Source organism: Mastomys coucha, unplaced genomic scaffold (genome assembly GCF_008632895.1).
Source record: "Mastomys coucha isolate ucsf_1 unplaced genomic scaffold, UCSF_Mcou_1 pScaffold15, whole genome shotgun sequence".
Lineage (NCBI taxonomy): Eukaryota > Metazoa > Chordata > Mammalia > Rodentia > Muridae > Mastomys > Mastomys coucha.
Window position 1 is genome coordinate 158,663,926 of NW_022196897.1, and position 21,888 is coordinate 158,685,813.

At 48.7% G+C, this 21,888-nt stretch overlaps 2 protein-coding genes and 1 long non-coding RNA gene across 4 annotated transcripts in view; 2 read left to right on the plus strand and 1 right to left on the minus strand.

Moving 5' to 3' along the window:
- Fam210b (family with sequence similarity 210 member B) overlaps positions 1–5,606 on the plus strand; it is a 12,137-nt gene extending 6,531 nt beyond the window's left edge. The window contains exons 2-3 of the mRNA XM_031372891.1: positions 1,624–1,793; positions 2,698–5,606. Coding sequence (XP_031228751.1) covers positions 1,624–1,793; positions 2,698–2,914 — 387 coding nt within the window. The 3' untranslated portion in view covers positions 2,915–5,606. The remainder of the gene's footprint in view (positions 1–1,623; positions 1,794–2,697) is intronic.
- A 1,004-nt stretch (positions 5,607–6,610) lies between these two features.
- On the minus strand, positions 6,611–21,840 carry Aurka (aurora kinase A). 2 transcript variants are annotated; one of them, XM_031372889.1, is made up of 9 exons: positions 21,716–21,840; positions 19,538–19,584; positions 17,235–17,481; positions 14,727–14,781; positions 13,947–14,138; positions 13,147–13,285; positions 10,405–10,553; positions 7,491–7,665; positions 6,611–7,403 (listed from the first exon to the last, which is right to left on the minus strand). In XM_031372889.1, exons 2-9 carry the CDS (start codon positions 19,577–19,579, stop codon positions 7,221–7,223), a joined length of 1,182 nt encoding a protein of 393 aa, XP_031228749.1. In that variant the 5' UTR covers positions 19,580–19,584; positions 21,716–21,840; the 3' UTR covers positions 6,611–7,220. The 2 variants fall into 2 exon arrangements, with proteins under 2 accessions (XP_031228749.1, XP_031228750.1); XM_031372890.1 differs by having other exon boundaries at positions 21,692–21,840.
- On the plus strand, positions 7,572–12,531 carry LOC116091470. The gene is made up of 2 exons (XR_004119047.1): positions 7,572–9,383; positions 10,375–12,531. It is a non-coding gene; the product is annotated as an uncharacterized LOC116091470 (long non-coding RNA).
- Positions 21,841–21,888: the final 48 nt, after the last annotated feature.

Here is a 21,888-nt window from a genome sequence, read left to right on the forward strand (position 1 = left end):
CTCTTGTGGAGGTGTATTCTGTCTAATCCAGAAGCATTCTCTTGTGGAGGTGTACTCTGTCTAATCCAAGTGTGGCTGGGATCTCTGTTGTCTGTCCCAAACTTTGCAGACTCAGAAGATGAACCAGTGCGTGTTAGGATCGCCCCATGTGACCAGCAGGATGGCTTGGCGGGTACACTTCTTGCCTTGCACACCTGGCAACCCCGAGCTCAATTCCTGATTCCTGCTGTGTGGTTTGAATGAGGATGTCCCCTTAGGCTCAGGCATTTGAACACGTGGTCTCCATTGGTGGCACTGTTTGGGGAGTTGCAGCCTGTCGGTGGGTGTGGCCTTTGGGTTTGTGGTCCTCCCCACTTCCAGTTTGTTCTCTGCTTCCTGATATGATCTCTTAGCTTCCCGCTCCCACCACCACGCCTGCCGCTTGCTGCCAAGGCTCCCCATCAGAATGGATTCATCTGTCTGGCACCATGGGCCAAAACGAACTCTTTCCCAGCTTGCTTTTGGCCACGGTGTTTTATCACAGCAGCAGAAAAGCAAATAATACGCAGACACAAAGGTCTGTGTAAAGGGGAAAAGAATCCACTCTACATAAGTCATCCTTTAACGCCACATACATACTGTGACGTGCATGCCTGTGTGCATGTGTCCACACAAACACACACAAAGATTGCCACGGGGGCTAATTTCTTTCCACATCCTGGTCAGTATTTTGTGGAGGAATCAGTCTGCCCTACCTGTCTCCATGAAGGTGCATGGCTTTTGGAGCTCTGTCCTTTCAGCCCTGCTCCCCCTCGGGGTAGTGCCCAGTCCACAGACTCGGATGGTCTGAGCTGTCACATTAGCCACTTTTCTCATTTCTGTGGCCAAATATTGTGCAAAAGCAACATCGGGAAGGAAGGGCCCATCTTGGCCTGGGCTTTGAGACTACTCCATCTTGGTGATGCCATAGGGTAGGAGGCGGCGCATCCAATTGCATCTGCAGTCAGAAAGCAGAGAGATACCCACACCGGTGCTCGGCTCGCTTTCTTCTTCATATTCAACACCAGAGCCCTGCCCGGGAATGGTGCCTCCTACATTCATGGTGGGTCTTCCTCCCTCCGTTAACCCCCTTGGAAATGCTCTCACAGACCTCCCCAGAGGCGTCTCCTAAAGTTGTTCTAACCAGGCATCACACTTCTGGCCTTGATAACAAGCCCAGTGTCTCTACTCTGGTGCTCAACACATTTAGTAGCTAGAGGTCGGAAGTCTAAAACTTGCCTCACTGGGCTAAGGTCTAGGAAAGTACAGCTTCTTCAGGCACCTGCTAACACCTCCTCTCCTTGGATCCAATTCCTGCCCACTCCTTTACCTTCTAAGGACCCTTATGTGTTTTCATTGGGCCCACCCAGTAAAAATCCAAGTTACCATTCCCATCCCAACATCCATGGCCAGATTCCATCTGCCAAGCCCTTCTGTGCTAGGAGAGGAGCTGGCCATCCCCTGGGCACTATCCTGCTGACCTAGCCTGGCTTAGTGGGAGTGGCGGTAACTGACATCTGAGTAGGTAGGCTGGGGTGCACGGATCACATAATGGTAAAAGCCAGTGGCACCTACCAACCTAACCTCCCCTTGGTCTGTGTCCAGGAGCCTAACAGAACCACTGAGCCAGGAAGCGGGGCCACGGGCACAGAGAAGCAGCTCAGCAAAACACAGCAGCTGAAGAAGGTTTTCCAAGAATACGGGGCCGTGGGCGTTTCGCTGCACATTGGGATCTCACTGGTCTCCTTGGGGATATTTTACACCGTTGTTTCCAGGTACAGCTTTCGTCGGTGTTCGTTATTGTTTGTGGCTGGATGTGGTAGCACACACCTGTGAGTGCTTGGGACGTTGAGACTGAAAGTTCCAGGTCAACCTGGGCTTTCAACATGAGGCATGTCTACAAATAATAGGAGGGAGGGCAGGCATGCTGAGGGCACAGCCCAGGGAGGGGCAGGCATGCTGGGGGCACAGCCCAGGGAGAGCAGGCATGCGGGGGGGGGGAGGGGGAAGGGTGCAGCCCAGGGAGGGCAGGCATGGGGGTGCAGCCCAGTCAGTAGTCACTTGCCCGGCATTCACAAACAGCATCAGCCACACCTGCAGTCCCAGCATTCTGAAGGTGAAGGCAGGAGGGTCACAGTTCCAGGTCATCCATCCTTGGTGACATAGAATTCCAGCCAGCTTGGGCTCCATGAGATCCTGTCTCAAAAGCCTTTTATTGTTTGTTGTTTTTGTTTGCTTGTTTTCCTGCTGTAAGCTAAGAATGTGTGGAAGAATTTCGTTATTGTTATTGGTTTGTTTTTTGGTTGGGGGGTTTTTGTCTCATTTGCTGAAACCAACGATTCATCCAGTTCCTTGTATTATTGTGTATTTTTAAAATATAGTCCATCTGGGTCAGCGAGACGGCTCAGCAGGTTAAGTGCTTGCCTCGTAAGCCTGACTGCCTGGGTTTCAGGCCTAGAATCCACAGTAGAAGGAACTGATTCCTGACCTCTGACCTCTACATGCACGCCATGGCGAGTGCATTGCCCACACTCACATGCTAATCATATGAGATTTTTTTAAAATAAAAAGTAAAAATACTGTTAACCTAGACAAATCAGCTTCTCCCTTTGATCCCTGCTGTAATGTTTTCTTTGTCTCTTTCTCTCCCCACCCCCACCCCCCACCTCTCACCTCCAGTGGCATAGACATGTCTGCAATCCTGCTTAAGGTTGGCTTTAAAGAGTCGCTGGTGCAGTCCAAACTGGCAGCAGGCACCAGCACGTTCGTGGTGGCCTATGCCATCCACAAGCTGTTTGCGCCCGTGAGGATCAGCATCACCTTGGTGTCTGTACCCTTCGTCGTCAGATATTTCCGCAGCGCTGGACTCTTTAAACCTCCAGCCGCCAAGCCTTGAGGCCACAGTCTCCTGACCTGCAGCGTTTGGATTGGTTGCCAGGTGGATTTCTTTCTTGGTGGGGGGAGAGGGGGGCAGAGGCTAGTTGATACATTCCCGATGGGTTGGTTTTACTTTTACCAGCAAACATCTGGTGTTTTAATTTACTTTTTTTTTTTTTTTTTTTTTTTTTTTTGATGCTGTTCCTCACATTTTAAGTACCTGACTTAAAATGTCACCAAGGCATCAAAATGAGTTGCCAGCCAGACCTGGTGGTACAGATCAGTAAAGCCAGCCCCTCTGGAGGCTGAGGCAGGGGGATCTCAAATGCAAGCCTGCTTGAGCGCCTTCGTTTAGGGTCAGCTTAACAATTTATAAGACTGTGTCTTGCTCGCCAGTGAAGAGAGAGCTGAGGCCATTACTCACCTGGCACAGAAGATGCCTAAATGCCAGCTCAAAATGAGACTGCCTCCAGATTGTTCGTCTAGGTCAGTGGGGCAGAAGTGCCGTGTGCAAAGCCCCCGAGGGATGACCTTTGCTTAGGTTCTTGAAAAGTAGTGGTTAATTTGCTGGCTTTTCAAACCCCGCCTGCCCTGATTTGCCACTGGCAGCAGCCTGCAGTTTAATATGCAATATTCAGCAGACAGCGGACAGCGCCACAATCAGCGAGGCGGAAATTAACAATCCATAATCATGATCCACATTAACGTCAAGCCCATGACATTCACAGCACTTGCTTTGGGGAAAGCGGGCCAAGAACTTCTCATGAGCTCCGTCCACTCCAGATCATCTTCGAGGCTGGATGGGATGGGGCTCTGTGTCTGAAATTTCATTGATACTGGGCAGTGTTGTTTGTAAAATACAAAAACGCTGCCCAATTGTAATGTCTTCACTGGGCTTCTGATGCCCATATTCTGGGGACCTCAGAAACTGACATAGAAGCTAAAAGCTTTCTAGCTTTCTTAGACAATCCACTTAGCCAGCTGAAACTTAAGGCATTCCAGACCTGAAATGTTTACAATGTACCACTGAATTTTTTAAATTGAATTAATCAGATGCATAAAATATTTGTACCACTTTCTGGGGTGGGGAAGGGAAGGAAAATATTGTTCGTTCTAACTGTAAAGAAACCAACCAAGAAATAATACAAGCCGGGGAGAAGAGAGAGGTCTTAACTCGGATTCTATTGTGTGATGAAACACCATGACCAAACTCACAGGCCATCAACACCAAGGAGAGCCAGAACCCGGAGGCAGGAGCTGACGCAGAAGCCATGGAAGAGTGCCGCTTACTGCCTTGCTCAGCCTGCTTTATTATAGAACCCAGGAGCACCAGCTCATGGGTGGCAGCGGTTCTCAACTTGTGGGATGCAACTTCTTTGCCAAACCTCTATCTCAACTCAAAACAGTAGCAAAATTAATTAAAAGTAGCAATAAAAATAGCTTTATGGTTGGGGGCCACCACCCATGGGAAACTGTGTTAAAGGGTCGCAGCATCAGGAAGGTTGGGAAGCGCTGGTGTAGACTTGGGAGGTTACAATAGAAATTCAAGCAGAGATTCAAACTGAGACTTCCTCCTCCAGGAAGCCAGGAGCAGTCAGAGCAGGAATTGGCTCCATGCCTCAAGCCTCCCCTGTGGGCAGGCTGATGAGGGGGCACTTGTTCTGGCAGATCCAAAGGAAACCCCATTCCCCCGAGGCAGCCCATATATCCAGAAACGGATTCACCTGGACTATATATAGAATTTCTGCTGGTTCAATAAAAAGGAACTTGTCAAACTGGTTCTCTCTACCAAATGGAGTGATTCCCCTTACTTCTGGCAGAAGGGGCATATGACTTTCCCATTAATATAGACCCATGGGCATGCTGGTATTACAAGAACCCGATACCCATTTCAGTGTTCCTGGCCTCCTCCTCCCCTCCTACCCTAAATTGCCCCCAGCTCACAGGCTTCCCTTCCCCCAGCTACTGTCCTCAGCTGTTCTAAGTCCTCTTGGCTCCTGCTCCTCTATTCTCTCTCCTGTCCTAGTCTCCCCTCTGTCTCACGGATACCCCTGGCCATGTTGACTCTACGTCTCGATCTGAACTCTCCCAGATGCCTCTAGCTGTCCTCTCATATCTATAATAAGAACCTCCCTGCAACCATCCCAGATCGGCCTATAGCTCTCCCCCGGGGAGCTAGTGTTTGAAGTCTGCTCAGCTGCGTGGTGGAAAAGGCTGTGTGCGTTTTTTTCTTGCTCACAATTCCTTTTAAATTACACTGACAGCCAGAAGACAAAGGAGAGAACTGTTAACTAGCAGAATACATTTTATAGAGCTCTGCCTGACAGTCTCTTAGCCCAGTTACTGGAGTCATTTGTCTCAAGTTAACATTTAAAGGAGTTTTTGTGAGACAAATTCTCCATTTGTGACATCTCTGAAGTGGAATTGTCTTATTTTCCTTAGTACAGCCCACTGCCAAGAAAGCTTTCCCTGATTTCAAATCAGGATGTATTACAGAAACTAATTCCAAGGACATCCACATAGCTGAGCAAGATGCCCCAGGCCAGTGGCAGGTGGACTGGTTGGGGCCTCTGCATCATGCCTGTGTTGAAACAGCCATGCTAGCTTCAGGCTCTGGATCCTCACCCAAGCTGCTCTCCCATTCCAGGTCCTAAGTAACATCTATGCAAAGAAGTACATTGAAAACAGCAATAAAACTGGTCCTACCCACAGCCATGTCTTTTCTTTTTTTAAAAGTTTTATTCATTATTATAAATAAGTACACTGTAGCTGTCTTCAGACGCACCAGAGGAGGGTGTCAGATCTCTTTATAGGTGGTTGTGAGCCACCATGTGGTTGCTGGGATTTGAACTCAGGACCTTTGGAAGAGCAGTCGGTGTTCTTACCCATAGAGCCGTTTCACCAGCCCTGCCTTTTCCAAGCCTAACCCCGCTCTCAGGCCTGTACCCAGCAGCAAGAACACAGGGAGAGTTGAGGTTGAGCAACTACAGCTCCATATAATCCCGTAAAACATGCAGATCTGCTCCTCCCTTCGTTATCTTTAAGTAGAAGGGGAGCAAGGAAACTACCTTAAGATGTAAGCCATTGTGTGTCTCTAGTTTTTAAGCAGACCAAGTGAACAGCTTAGAGTCTGTGAAACAAATAAAAATCTTCATTAAAGTCTGTGGCCTGTCATCTGGTAAGCTGACACTGCTGCCGGGCAGGAAGAGCGCGGGGTAATGTGGCACTAATCTGTACAAAAAGGACAAGCACAGAACAGCATGAGCTGTAGGAGGCAGTGTCCGGCGCTCAGCTTGCCTCCCTGCATTCCACCTCACTTAACTGCAGCTTGGGCGGACGATATTGTACTAGCGATATTGCTACTTCAACAAAGCCAGTTTGTTTGGCACAGGACTGAGACCAGAGGCCTCTAGTCCCAAGAGGATGGCCTCTGCAGCTCCAGTCAGGCATGTCCTCAAGTTCATGATGGTGGTCCAGTGGACAGGACATCTTATCCTGGCCACTAGCATTTCCAGTCATCTGATATCTAGTGTCCCAAGTTGGCCATGAAAGCCTGTTTCTCTAATTTTAAGTCCCCGCTCTGGTTGATGGACAGACGGCACTGGCCACTATAAACTCTGTTAGGAGCATATCCAGCAGACCAGAAAAGCGCCACAGCTGCTCATGGCTAGCCAACAGTGAAGAGATGCTTAAATGATTACCCATGTACTCCAGGTAGATGTTATACATATAGTTATATATTTAACAAGTTTGCATACGTGACAGAACTCCAACATAAAAAGTAGCATTTAACATGAAGAAACACCTGAGTCAGGCCTCAAGACAGAGGTGGAGCGCAGGCTCCGTAACAGTGGTTGAGGGTCTGAAGCCCATGTGGGCTTCAGAAGGCTGAAAACGAGAGGGCCCTGAATGGGTGTCACTTAAAAACAACGCCTATACAAGTCTTTATTTGGACACTTAAAAGGTTACATATCCATTCCAACAGTTTCCCCAGGCCTGGTGACCCAATAAGTTACACACACACTCTGGCACTTGAAAGCTACGACACAGGTGATCACTGGTAACTTGCCCACAGTGAGACCCCCACAAGGACACCCTGGGGCACAGGCCGGGGTGGGGGGCAGCTGCAGTGGAACCTTCCCTCCAGATTACTAAGTCAGGAAAAGCAGCATGGTTCTTGGGGGCTGGGCAACAGGTGGGGTTTCCTGGACACCAGGCCAAGGACTAGTTGCTCAGCAAGACACTGAGGGCAGCCATGACAGTCCAGACGGGCAGCTTCGACGGGGCGTTTCTCACAGTTGCACAGTGCTCAGGGCTAGGGTTCCCTAAGATGATTTGCTCATTGGTTCTTTGCTAGTGTGGCCAGTCGGAGGTTTGGAGTTAGCTTTGATCCAAGGGTGCTCGAGGACTTCCGCTAGCGTTAGCCTTTGACTTGAGTTGTGTTTTAACAGTCTTGAGATGAGGTCCCTGGCTCCCTCCGTCACAAAGTCAGGGAATGTGAATTCAACCTGCAGAATAAACCAACACAAGCCTGGGTCAGAGGTGAACTTGAATAGACACCAGCCCTTGGCAGAAGCCTGGCCGTGGCAGCTCACCCGGGATATCCTTCGGTACGTCTCCTGGTAAGTGTCTGCTTCAAAAGGAGGCATCCCCACTAGGAACTCATAGCAGAGAACGCCCAGGCTCCAGAGATCCACCTTCTCATCATGCATCCGGCCTTCAATCATCTCCGGGGGCAGGTAGTCCAGGGTGCCGCACAGCGTGGTTCTCCTGAAACAGACGAGGCTGAGGCTGACGCACTGACATACTACTGGGTGATGTGAGCGCTCCCCTATGGCAGGCCAGCACTCTCAGACAGGTGCCCATCTAAATGGGCAGGGGGAAAGCATTTATGATCACACACTAGCCACCAAACGTCCCTCAGACCCATCCAACGCCAGAACCTCTTAGGAAATCCAGGGAAATGGTGACTCCTCTCGTTCCACTAACGCCTTAGAGGCTGAGACAGGACAGTGAAGACTGGAGGCCAGTCGGGGCTTTGAAGCAAGATGACATCTCAGCAAACAATGACAAAGTTGCTATACATTACTTGCTTTGTAAATACATCTTGGGGTTCCACATGAGTCTCAGTGACATCACCACCATTTTAGGCATGGTACACTGACTCATACCTGTAGTCCCAACATCTGGTAGGATGAGGCAGGAGGATTGACAGAGGTTCAAAGCCAACCGGGCTACAGTGTGAGATTATTTCCTTTATGAGGGGAAAAGGAAGGTCTTGGAAAGGGAAGAGTCTACAAAATCAAAGCGGCAGCCATGTGTGCCTCATGGAACTTCACTGGGTCTTCAGGACTGTTTGGTTCGAGGGTCTAAAGATTTTATCTTCATTTTACATGTCTCTCTGTACACACAGATGCTGTGTCCAAGGAGACCAGAAAGAATGTCAGATCTGGAACTGGAGTTACAGATGGTTGTGAGCCACCATGGGGGTGCTGAGAACTGAATCCAGGTCCTCTGCAAAAGCCTTCAGTGCTCTCAGGAGCTGAGCCATCATCCCTCCAGCCTTGGTTTTTTTTTTTAAGGTATCTTGCTATGAAGCCAAGACACCACTCCAAACAGGTGTTCTCTGGCCCCAGTCCTCTGGCTGCTCTGGGATCACAGGCATGTGCCACCATGCCCAACTGAGTTCTGTTTTTAAGACAGTCTTACCAGACTTCCCTCTCCACCTCTAGGGTGCTGGGATTAAAGGAGCTTGGTTGTTTCCCACTTACCTTCCACAGAGGGCTGTGTGTGCTTATAGAGTGATTTTAAAGCAGCTATAAGATTCCATGGACAGCTGGAGAAATCAGAGTGTGGACTAAATATCGCCTGTTAAGAATTATGCGAACCTTCTTGGAGGTCACAATGGTATGACTGTGCAGAGCACATTCCACTATCTTAGGGGATACACACGGAGACATCACAATGTGATATCACAATTGACTTTAAATGTCCACAACGCTATGACCAGTGTCCAGGGCCCCAGAGTAGAGCTGTGTCCAAGGCTCTAGGGTGGAGCTGTGCCCAGGGCTCTAGGGTGGAGCTGTGCCCAGGGCTCTAGGGTGGAGCTGTGCCCAGGGCTCTAGAGTGGAGCTGTGGACCTCTGTGCCACCATCACCAACTCATTTTCTATCCATTTGGGTCTTGAAAATGAAAGCTGGAATCAACCAGGAACAGACAATGGAGGCTACTGTGGGATCTCCAAAGGATGGTCCCCAATAACCAGGCAGCTCTGATGGGGACAGGATTTGAAAGCTATTGGAGGAGCTGACAAGACTCACATCTATGATCTCTCCTGAAACCTGCAAGCTGGGTCTGTCCTGATGCCACCACTATACAGGTTACAGTCCCATGGCACCTACAACTCTGGGATTTGTGTCACTGTGTCACAGGAGCTACCACCCATGTCAGTTACAACAGCCTGCCACAGTGCTGCTGGAGATAAACAGGTGATGTTAAACTGCACTAGTTTCTAAGAAAACAGGCTATAAATTTTTAAAAACTGCATTTCTTTGTGTGTTTGAGCCATGTGAGAGAGGGAGAGAGAGAGAGAGAGAGAAAGAGAGAGAGAGAGAGAGAGAAAACACACAGCACAGAGCGAGGCTGGAGGACAGCTTGGCAGTTAGTCTCTCCCTCCACCAAGTGCATGATGGGTCTTGAACAAGCACCTTCACCTGCTTAGCTTTCTCATCCGGCCTCAAGAGGCTTTTAAAAAACATTATTTGGTAATATTTAAAAAGTAGTCCCCAAGCCAGGTGCAAATGGCACATGCTTTTTCCCAGCATTCAGGAGGCAGAGGCAGAGTCAGGCAAATCTCTGTGAGTTCAAGACTAGCCTGGTCTACAGAGCAAGTTCAGGACAGCCAGTGCTCTACGCACGCACGCACGCATGCACGCACGCACGCACACAGAAACCTGATTCAAAAGGAGCCCCCAAAGCTGGCAATACCTTGTCAACAGATGCACACTTTAAGGACACCCCATTTGAATGAAATAAAGTCATTCAAACCCAGTTCAATTTTCCAAGTTTGAAAGTGTGCCTGCTTTACATTGTTGCATTAGATAATGTCCTCGTTTCAGCTGTAAAGGGAACCTTTACAGCCATTGAGCAAGCAGCAGGAGACAGGCATCCTCAGAGCTGCATCCATACCACCAATCAGCTAGTGCCCAGCTTTGCTCCCCACCCCGACCCCCACAAGGTCCAAGTCCCTCCAGGACACACCTGTGTTTATCAACCATCAGCCACATCTCTAAGTTCATCACTCTCTCCCATTAGCCTCTAGGGACACTCAGCATCCATAAGCCAGAGTGACAGAGCCCAGGTCACAGAAAGAACTTTATCAGATTTAAATTGCTCCAGTGTTCCTAGCTCAGCCAAGACCTCTTAGACTAGCATTTGGTTAACAGTGTGTACCCCACCCTCTGCCCCCACCCCACCCAGGGCCTCTGCTAACCTGGAATCCCTACGTACCTGGAAGATGGAGCGTGTACGGACCATCCGAAGTCTGCGATCTTCAACTCTCCATTTGAGCCAAGCAGCAAGTTCTCTGGCTTAATGTCTCTGTGGATTACTCTCTTTGAATGACAGTAAGACAGAGCGTTTGCCAACTCAGTGATGTACTGTTGGGAGAAAAGCACAGGAGGCCCAGGGCTTAGGTTTATGTAAGGCAGTCAGGCACCTGAAAGCTGATCCAACATGGACTAACGTGTTTCTTTTCAGATCTTGAAGCAAACACCATAGAAAAGGGGGTAAGTCTGTCAACACCAGCTGCAGACTGACAGACTCACTCAGGACTCAGCTAACACAATGCTCACACGAGTAGTGTAATCTTGAGAGGCAGGGAAGGCACTGGCTGTAAGCTGGACTTGCAGAATGGCACAGCTACCGACAGAACAGTCAAGCAGTTTTAGACATTTAAACGGCCCTGACCAGGTGCAGACCTTGACCTTCCATGGCCTCCACATCTGAAGAATCTCTTGCCAGTCCCAGTCTGCTCTGCGTCCGTAACGGCATACTGAGGAGAACTATGTTAAGTTTTAATCTACATGAAAGGTAAGCAAAGACGAAACCTGTCTTTCTATTTGCTTCTTGTTGAGCCTGCCCAGGCCTGGGGTGAGATGGACTCCAGGAGTGGCTGCCTACTGCATGCACAAACCACCTCAGCTGGAGTGTGTCAAGTGCTTAATTGGCAAAAAATTTTCCCAAAAGGAAAAGAAGATCAGACTTTGTAATTGTTATTTTTATGAAGCATCACCTGTCTCAATGTTTTATAAACATTCTTCTCCACCATCCTTCTGATTGGTCTAATAAAGAACTGAACGGCCTATGGCAAAGCTGGAAAGGATAGGCGGGACTTGCAGAGATAGGAACTCAAGAAAAGTTATCAAGTGTGGGGAGTGGTGGGCCAGAAGCAGAGGAAGAAATAAGTCACCAGGACTGGTTGTATAAAAGAGACAGAAGGAGCCATGTGGCAGAATGCAGATTAGTATAAATGGGCCCATGTAAGTTATACAAGCTAGTTGGGAACAAGGCTAAGCCAAGGCCAGCTGTCATATTAATAAAAAGCCTCTGTGTCATTATATGGCTGCTGGCTAGTCAAGACAGACCAGTGATATGATTTCTTATTAACGGCCAATTCTAGAAAACGATTGGTGGGGGTGGCTGTAAGTCAGGTGGGCATGACGGCAGCCTTGATCGCAGCATGGAGGAAGCAAACGGGGATGGAGAAAGGAAAAAGAACTGCTGTGCTTTAAGGACAAGAGACTGGCCACAAAGTACCGTGAGAAGGGAGGAGGGGAGCGCTCAGACTGGGAGGAGATGTCTCAGGACACACAGGATGGGAGCTGAGGGAACTACAATGCAACAACGGGGAAAAGAAATACACAGGCATCTCATGACAGACACAAATGGCAAATAGCCTGTGTCACATGGCACTGGAAACCACAGACCTACAGAGATGACTACCCTGTGCCCCAAACCACGGTAGCAAATGCCCGAGGAATTCTGACGTGGGCACACTGTGAGACACTTACATACACACTGGAATGCATAACAAGGAGGCAGTGAGTGCCGTGTACAGTGAAGCCCAAGAAGAGGGGGTGTCCACAATGCCCCACATGCAATGGATGAGCTCAAGACAGATGGGTACTGATCACTAAACAATCATGCACGAGCCCCCTACATTCTCCCCAGCTGAAGACCTCGAAGCAACAACAGCCAAGCAGCCAGAGTTTCCAGGAGACCTCAGTTCCCAATAACATTCTCCAACAAAGGAGCTAAGATCCTCAAGGAAGAAATGGCTGCCTCTAGGACCAGGCCTGGAAGTCAAGGTGAGGCCAAGGACACGGCACCAGAAAGAAAACACACAGCCCAAAGCCCCACAGTGGTGGCTTATGTAGAAACCACCCAGGAGACAACGCTACAACAACAAAATAAAGTAGTGCTGGCCAAACAGGTCCTCTGCATTTTAAGTTAAAAGACAGGAAAGACTGGTTATTCTCCCAGAGGACCCAGGTTCAGTTCCTAGCTCCTACATGGGTGTTCACAACCGTCTGGAACTCTAGTTCCAGGGAACTGGACTCCCTGTTCTGGCCTCTGTGTACAGAGAAAAATGCAAGCAAAATATACACTCCTAGCACACAGCGCCAAATAAGTCCTACCCCATTCTCCCCTCAGGGAGAGCATGCTTACCGGCTCTGAGAGTTCAGCATAGGAAGGGAGGACACTGACTTTCAGTAGAAGGACAAAGTCCACCCAAGATACAGGACACTAGCTTACCACCTAGTGAGCAGTCACACTATGAATGCACAGTGGTGACACGTGACAAAACCTCACTTTAAACCAAGATCTTCTCAGTTCCTACACCCTTTCTAGTCACAAAGAACACAGAAGCACTCGGAAGAAAAGCGTGGGCTTCAGCATGCCGGTCATGCACCAGAATTGCTTAGTTATAAAGAAAATATAAGAGAAACAATGTTCAAGCAAGAACCATGTTCAAGTAGTTCTTGAAAACACACACACACACACACACACACACACACACACACACACACACACACACACGCACTGATGATGCGGTATAGAGGCAACTAAGCTGCCTTGACTTTCTTCTGTTTCAAATATCTGATCCTATGACGCCCTTTCTATGAAGACAGAGCCAACTCCAGCATAAAGGTGAGTTAGGAAGAGAGCGAGGGGAGAGTGAGTACTTACAGTAGCCGTTCTCTGCTCGTCAAACTTAGAGAGCTTTTGAAGCTCTCTATAGACTGTTCCGAGGGGCGCATATTCTAGAATCAGATAAACTCGGGTGGCGTCATGGAAATACCCATACAGCCTGAGGATGTTGGGGTGCCTGCAACAAAGAACAAAGACTGTGACACCTGGCTTCAGAGCCAGCTCAACACGGACTGCTGACCCCTCAAGAAATAAAGACAAGGGGGTGTCACAGAGCACACACGAGGTCTGAACCCAGATCTGAGCCCAGCGGAGAAAGAGACACCTTAAACATCTCCACGCATGGATTCCAAAATGGAAGCAGATCGGGTTTAGTTCTCACTGCTCCTTTCAGACATCTTTCTTTATTCTTAGTGGGAAGAAAGTGTCAGCTGACACCAATCTCTCTCTGCATGTTGAGGAAAGCCCTTAAGCCATGCAAACAGGAGACACAACCAAGTCAGACAGGCCCCAGTCCCCACCCTGCCAGGTGACGGCAAGCCAGACAAGCAGAAGACACACCACAGCCTCAGGATTGGCATCTGTGTCAAACTTGGAAACACTGAAAGCAAAAAGGGAAAAGCAATGCCACTGACTCATCCAGTGTCTTTCTCAAATCTCCTCCTGATGAAAAAGCCAAGTGCACTGCTTGCTTTAAGCCCTTGAGCAGCATTTCCTGGGGGCCATGTCACCTAAGTCTACGGGAAATGTCAGCTTTACCCATTCCCTGTGGTGGCCTGAAGCAAGCTGGGACGGGGCAATGTCCTGTTCCCAGCTCCTCCGGCAGGAGGATCACTCACCGCAGGTGCGACTGGATCTCCACTTCTCTTCGAAGCTGGTGCTCCACACCGGCCTTCTCCAGCTGTACTTTGAACAGCACCTTCAGGGCCAGGATGAACTTGCTCTGCTTCTCCCTCGCCAGGTAGACATTTCCAAACTTCCCTTTTCCTAGCGGGCGGCCGATGTCAAAGTCTTCCAAAGTCCACTGCCTTCTATGAAGGAACATGAACCATTAAAATAAGAAATCACTAACCATGGCTCATAGCCATGCCAGTGAGCAGTCAACCTGGCCATGCTCTGGCGACATTCGGTATGAACCCTCATCAGCATCAGCTCAAATCCACCACAGTGAACCGAGCCTTCCCAGGCCACAACAGCATTCTACTCCAGGACAGACTCACTGGCCAACCTCACCACCACAGTACAGCAACAGTACTGGACAGGACACCCCTTCAGGACCATGTGGGGACCTCCCCCCTGCATCCTCAGAGAAGCTAACAGACTGTGAGGTGGAGAGTCACTCGGGTGGGAAGCACAGAGCCACTGACACTGGTGGGAGCAGGGAAGAGCCAACAGGCCATTCCAAATAGCTACTCAAAGGGTGTATATGGAATTAGAGTATCTTTTGGCATGTGATTTTTTTTTTTTAGTACTTTTTAAACAAAAAATTTCTATGAAAAAGTAATTAAGGAAATAAAAAGAACTCCTTCTGAGCCCCTGGAAAGTTTGACTTTAATTGAGATAGTGTGAAGATTAGTGTCCCAAAACCAGGTGGGTGTTCTCATACAAAGCAAGCTTACTTTTTTGTGTCTTCAGTCTTCTGCGTGGATGCCTGCTCCTTTTCAGAATTATTTCCTACATAAAATAAGTTAAAATACTGTTTTTAGAGCAACCACATAAAGTTGTTTTAAAGAAGAAAAGAGAATCTATGAAGAGATGAGTCAAAGAGTGGTTTCAATAGCTGCTCGGGATGGCGCTCACCTTCAGTCCCAGCACTCAGGAGGCAGAAGCAGGTAGATCTGTAAATTCGAGGCCAGCCTGGTCTACAAATGAGTTCCAGGACAGCCGGGACTACACAGTGAGACCTTGTCTCAAAAACAAAAAAACAAAAAACCCACAAACACAACAAAAAAAAAAAACAAAAGACAAAAACCAATCCATCACCAAAATACTACAGGTACATGCTAAACATGCTAAAACCTGGGCTTCTCATTTTCCTCAGAGGGTAGACCACTAAACCATAAACCACAACCCAACTCCTGCCACATGGAGTCAACACGAGCAGGCCTTCCCTCCAAGTCAGAGAACGTCCATCCTCTCCCTGGAGAGAAGCCAGATTGAATCAGTCAGCCTGGAGAGGAGTTTGAGCCAGAACAGGTGAATTCAACCAATAGAGTTCAGAAAGAGCTAAAAAGGTAAGCTGATTCAGCAGGAAATCTCGGAGGCTGAACAATTCTAGGCCTAGATTCGACTATACAGAGGCTACAAGCTTTCAGGACTAGGCCCAGGTTAGCAGATGCAAGCCTCCAAGACTTCAGGTGAATAAAAGTTACTGTCTGTCTGCCTGGCTCGTTTGTACAGACCATTCTTCCTCACGAGGCCCCGCCTAAGTTCTCTCCCTACAGCTATCTCCCGCCAGCCCGTCTTTCGGGTCTTATCGTGTGCAGTGGTCTTGCATCTGCTTCCTAAACAAAGTGGAAGATTTGCCTATACCTCTCCTTCCTGGAGTTGTCCTGGGATAACTGCTGAGCTTTAGCCTCTTCTGTGTAAGGGCATCAATAACATGCTGTCTAATCACGTGAAGAGCCTGCCAGGGTTGGGAGGATGCAGGCTCTCTCAGAGGCTCTGTAAGCACCCACCAGCTGCCAAACAATTCCCAACATCAGCCCCGTCCTGGCACAGCCAGACCCACTGGAAGCAGTGAGAGTCGCAGAGCCTGCACAGCGGCTTGACACACACAGGTCCAGGAATGCTGAGCCTACTGCTACAATCGCTGCCCTCTCTGTCCTTTGAAATTTGGTCTCTGTATTAATTGTGTATTATTATGGTTGCTGGATTATCAATGTATTTCTGCATTATGATTCCTTTTATGTCTTCCTGAAAAAAGTTAAGTCTGAGCCTTTTTTAGGAAAATCCTAAAATTAACCTTATCTGGCCACTATTTGTAAGTCTTCCAGGGCATTAGCCCTGGAGATCACTAAGCACAGAGAAGCACATAGCAAGATGAGGCCATTACTCCAGGAATCTTCCTGAGCGATCTGCCCCTGAGCTAACTCAAGCAGTATAATTGACGCAGGGCAAACAGAGACAACTGACAAACTCTGTCAGGAGAACAGGTTACAGATTCAAGGCCTCTTTTTAGTATAAGCTTAGAGGTCTCTAAAAATGTAGTTTAAAAATAGGTGGTCATGTGGGGTACACTCCAAAAGGAATAAAACTCAGTAAATGGACTGACTAAAAAGGACTTTTCCTACTTTATAGAGTGGATGATGAAACAGATAGTAAAAGAAGTTGGGCATTAGTATTTGCTCATAAAAATATACAGGTTCAGCCGGGCAGTGGTGGCGCACGCCTTTAATCCCAGCACTTGGGAGGCAGAGGCAGGCATATTTCTGAGTTCGAGGCCAGCCTGGTCTACAGAGTGAGTTCCAGGACAGCCAGAGCTACACCGAGAAACCCTGTCTCGAAAAACAAAACAAAACAAACAAAAAGATGGGTTCAGAAATGTTTGTCTGGAGTGCTTTCAAACAGCAAACACTGCCATCTTAAAAGTAGGTGGCCATATAACAAATGTGTTTGCACTGGAGGTGACAGTCTTTAGATTCTTTAAATTGAAGTTATAGGGTTAGTAAGAATTGTTCTGTTTGTATTTTCTAATTATGACTGCACTTGTGACCCTGAACATGCAATGAAAGTCAAACATCCCCCAGCCCACCTCACCTGGCTTGTTCCCTCCTCTAGCCAACTCCTCACCTCCTCTGCCAGCTGGCCTATCAAGAAGGACCCTCCAACTCTCTTCTCCATGCTGGGGAAGGCCTCCCTCCCAGGCCCTGGGGACCCAGCAGTCTCTCCATTACATCCAACATTTCCTTCTCCTGCAGAGGACCTCTGGGAGCTTGGTCTCAGCTGGGCCAGCAATGGCACCTGCATGCGAGCACCGATGGAGCCCAGACCCAGACCCAGGTTATATTTAAGCACAGACATCTCATTCTTTCCCTCCTCCTCAACAAACGGTGGTAGGCTAGGCCATCAAGGATAAACGCCAATCTATGCATTTAAGTATCCACTGCAATGACAACAACGCTTACCGGAGGCTGCAGGCTGCTCACTCTGGGGGTTTCTGAGCCGGGACACTGGTCGAGGAACACTGGCAGCGGGCAACTGCTTTACCACCGGCTTCTGACCTGCTACAAGTTTCTGGGCTTGTGAAGGGACACGCTGGGAGTTGGAAGGACACAGGACCCGCTGGGCCTGGCCACTGCAAGCAGATCCTAGGGTCTGGGAAGGAGTCTGCTCAGTCACCAAGACGCGTTTCGGACCGAAGGGAACTGTGGTCTGAGATGGAGACAAGACAGGTGGCTTCAGGAAAGGCTGGTGCTACCCCGAGAACCAAGTTTCCTTTGCAGTCTGAATATCTTGAGTAACAAATGGAAATGGGAGCCAGAGAGATGACGGAGCAGTTAGGGGCACTGACTGCCCTCTCAGAGGCTCCGGCTTCAGTGCCCAGCACCCACATGGTGACTCACAAGCGCCTGCCTGTTAACTCCAGATCCAGGAGATCTGACCTCCTCTTCTGGCTACATTCAGGCATGCATTCATCCACAAAAGATTTACATAGCTCTCTTTAATGAATACAGTAAAGGGAGGCGGCTGAAGCTGCTTTACTGTGCATGTGCCCTAAGGGAGGACTCGACCGGCTCAAACTCTGCTACCTTAACTATGCGGGAATAAGCTCCCACCCAGTGGGAAACCCTGAGCACCTGCAAAGCCCCGAAGCCCAGAAGCTGGCACACCACACCTGTAATCCAGTACTTGAGGCTGAGGCAGGAGGAGCACTGAGTTCTGGGCCAGCCTCCCCACCTGAGGCAAAACCAATTGTTACTGCAACTTAGTATCATCAAATCCTTGCAGCAATTTTACGTTTAGGAAAAAGAATGATAGAATGGGCGACGGGATCATTCTCAAGCAATTTTGAAAAACAGTCTAAATCTAAGGTTAGGCTGGGTTTCTGTGGCTTATTACCATTATCACAGTTAATTCATTTCCCTGGGTTCCTCTTTCAGAGTACTAATTTGACCAAGTCTCACTGTGTAATCCTGGCCAGTCCCAGACTCACTATAAGGAACCACCTGGCCTCTATCTCAGTCTGCCCACTACTGCCTCCTAAATACTGGGATTAGAGGTGTGCCCACGGAGCCCCACAAAACAGAAATATTTTTTAAGAAACTAAAACGCACAGAAATTATTGTTTTCAATAGGAAGAAAAGAAACCAGCATAGGCGCCCTGAAAAGCAATCACTACCTCACTGGATTACTAGTGAGGACTGTGTCAGTCTTAACTCTTAAGGTCTACGCTAATCACTCTGAGAAGTCGGAACTTCCTCCTCCTTAAATGAGAAGCTCAGAGGGTATGAGGTTTCCAGGGCAAAGCCATCTCCTGCAGAAAGAGAGGCTCGGGAAGCCTCCAGGCAGGGTCAAGAAGGGACCAAAAGTTTCTACCCAAAGCCACAGTGGAAAGAATTCAATTACCAGAACAATCTCCACGTGCACTGTTCAGGCTTGCTCAGGGATGAAGGGCTCTTACAGCCAAGCCTGAGGACTTGGCTTAGAATCCCTGGACCCACAGGAGAGAGAGAACCACTCTCTCTCTCTGCAAGCTGCTCTCTGACCTACACAGTGGCATATTCACGGGTACACACAGACAAAATGAACAACATTTAAAAAATACGGGGCTGGCGAGATGGCTCAGCGGGTAAGAGCACTGACTGCTCTTCCGAAGGTCCTGAGTTCGGATCCCAGCAACCACATGGTGGCTCACAACCACCTGTAATGAGATTGGATGCCCTCTTCTGAAGACAGCTGCAGTAAATTACGCCGGAGCTAGCAGGGGTGGGCAGAGGTCCTGAGATCAACAGCAGCCACACACATGATAGCTCACGGCCATCTGTACAGCTACAGTGTACTCATACACATAAAATAAATAAAATAAAAATAAATCTTAAAAAAAAAAATGGCCGGGCGGTGGTGGCGCACGCCTTTAATCCCAGCACTTGGGAGGCAGAGGCAGGCGGATTTCTGAGTTCGAGGCCAGCCTGGTCTACAGAGTGAGTTCCAGGACAGCCACGGTTACACAGAGAAACTCTGTCGCGAAAAACCAAAAAAAAAAAAAAAAAATGTATGTGGGGGCTAGAGAGATTAAGAGTACTGGCTACTCTTCCAGAGGTCCTAAGTTCAATTCCCAGCAATGGCGAATGGTTGTGAGCATATGGCGGCTCACAACCATCTGGAATGCCCTCTTCTGGTGTGCACGAAGACACATTCAGTCATAAAATAAACAAAGAAATAAATCTTTAAAAAAACCGCAAGTGTGAGTACAAGTAATTCTTTTTACCTTAACAGGCCTGGAGACACAGTTTTCTTTACATCTGTCCATGTCACCTGAAGAAAGAAACAAGGGCCTTTTGTGTAAAAGGAGCCACCTGCTTTGAAGTTCTTTGTCACACTCAGCAATCACTGCTTCCTGGACAGGCTTCTAGATCTTGCACCCTTCATCTTAGCTTGGTACAAGAGAAGCAAGCAAGCTGAGAGCCATTACCTGAACCATACCCTGCATGGTCCTGAGGCCCTTCCCTCTCACACTCCCTGCATCACGTCACCACCCCACCCCTCATTCTCTTCCCTCTTGGACATTTTCCTTCTGCTTTAGCACACCTTGTTCAGCATTCACAGCCTGCCTGAAAGACCTCATACCTTAAAAAAAACCCATTTGCCCCACAGCTGCCTCAGGCCATGGTCCCATCTCTCTTCTCCCTTGGAACAGCAAAAGCAAACTTCCAGAACTATCTACCTACTCCTCTCTTCCTCTCAAGCCTATTCCCATTGGGCCTTCTAAATCCCCACTGTGGTAACCCTGCACATTTACTTGTATTCCTGCGAAGCAGGTTTTCTCTATTACCTGGCTAGCTGTCATTTCCTACCCTTCTGGCTTGGCCTCATTTCTTCCCCAAGTCCGAGTCCTTCACCTTTGGATCTACACCAAATGACCTTGACAGTTCTCATTCAGCTCAAAGATTTACAAGTAAGAAAATTGCACGGGCAGTGATGGCGCACACCTTTGATCCCAGCACTTGGGAGGCAGAGGCAGACGGATTTCTGAATTTGAGGCCAGCCTGGTCTACAGAGTTCCAGAACAGCCAGGGATACACAGAAAAACCCTGTCTCAAAAAATAAAAAATAAAAATAAAAATAAAATAAAATTTAAAAAGAAGAAAGGAAGGAAGGAAGGAAATTGCACATGCCACAGTAGGTTGAGGCTCGGGTTCCCCTCTTCAGATCAGGGAGACTAGGCAGGACGCAGGAGCCTTAAGCAGCTACCTCACCAGAAGCCTGTTAGGAAATACAACTCCCGGCCCAAGGCCAATTTTAATAAACAGCCCTGCATTTTAGCTTTCCCGTGATAGCTATACCAGGGTCTTATCCCTAAGAGATTTCCATTTCCTGTGTCTGCAGTGGAGGCAGGATTTGTTAGGTTTGGATGTTTTGAGGCAGGGTCTCACTGTGTAGTCCTGGCTGTTCTGGAACTCACTATGTAGACCAGGCTGGCCCTGAACTCACTGAGTTCCTACCTCTGCCTCCTAAAGGCAGGATTAAAGGAATTCGAGACCACACCTAACGTTAGGTTTGTGGTTGAGACCAGAGTTTCATGGATCCCAGGCTGGCCTCGAGTATGCTTGTACTGTGGAGGATTACTTTGAACTTCTTTCTGATCCTCCTGCCTCCAGTTCCTCAGTGCTAGATTACAGGTGTCATCATTATCCTCAGTGTTTCAAGAGCTGGGAATGGAATCCAAGACATGCTAGGCCAGCACCCTACTAATTGAACTACATCCCCAGACAGGCTCTCACAAGTGTAGCTGAAGCTGGCCTCAAATCGAAGGCTATCCTCCTGCCGCAGAAGGCAGACTTGGTGTGTGGGTGGGTGGGGTGTTTGAGTGAGGGACATATGTAGTTTAGGCTGGTTTTTCGGACCTACTGTGTAGCTCAGGATGACCTTTGATTTCTGATCCTGCCTCCACCACCACACTGTTGGAATAAACAGCGAGGACCACCATGAAGGCAGTGCTAGGGGTCAAACTCAGAGCTTCTGGGGTACTCTACAAACTGAGCTTTAGCTGGTCTACGCTTTGAACCAGACCCTCAAGTAGTCCCGACATAAACTGCTCAGAAGGCTGCGGTAAGAGCAGCACCAGTCCTGGGCACTCTACGAGGAACTCCCGTTCATCCATGGAGTGGCCGATTCGACCTAGACACAGATTCTCCACCCGAAGCAGTCCCCACTAAGCCGCAGTTCCCGCATCCACCATCAGTCTGCAAATTACTGGGTTAGCTGGTGGTCTGGGTCCCCATTCCCACAAGAACCTAAAACCATGCCAGGAAAAAGCCGTCTGGATCTTTCTTAAAAGGAATGCAAAACCATTGAGTCAGTCCATTACCCCGATGCCACACAACCTCCCGCTTCGGTTTGCAGTACCCAGGCTCGCCCTCACCAGTCACGTCCCCTTCCTACTCACAGGCAGAAACCTGCTTCGGACCGAAGCCTCCAAGTGATCCCGGTAGCTCAGCCGTTACAATTCAAAGATTCGCCTTTTAAAATAGGAGTCTACTCCAAGAGTTGATTGGCTGTAGCCGAAGCGACGCCGTTCTGTGATTGGCTTTCCGTAAACGCAACTACGGGAAGCTCGTT

Coding starts and splice junctions, on each gene's coding strand:
- Aurka (XM_031372889.1), bottom strand. CDS start 19,579: ATGGACAGATGTAAAGAAAACTGTGTCTCCAGGCCTGTTAAG. Junction 17,482..19,537: donor GTGTCTCCAGGCCTGTTAAG/GTAAAAAGAATT, acceptor TCTCCATCTCAG/ACCACAGTTCCCTTCGGTCC. Junction 7,666..10,404: donor GTACACGCTCCATCTTCCAG/GTACGTAGGGAT, acceptor CGTCTGTTTCAG/GAGAACCACGCTGTGCGGCA.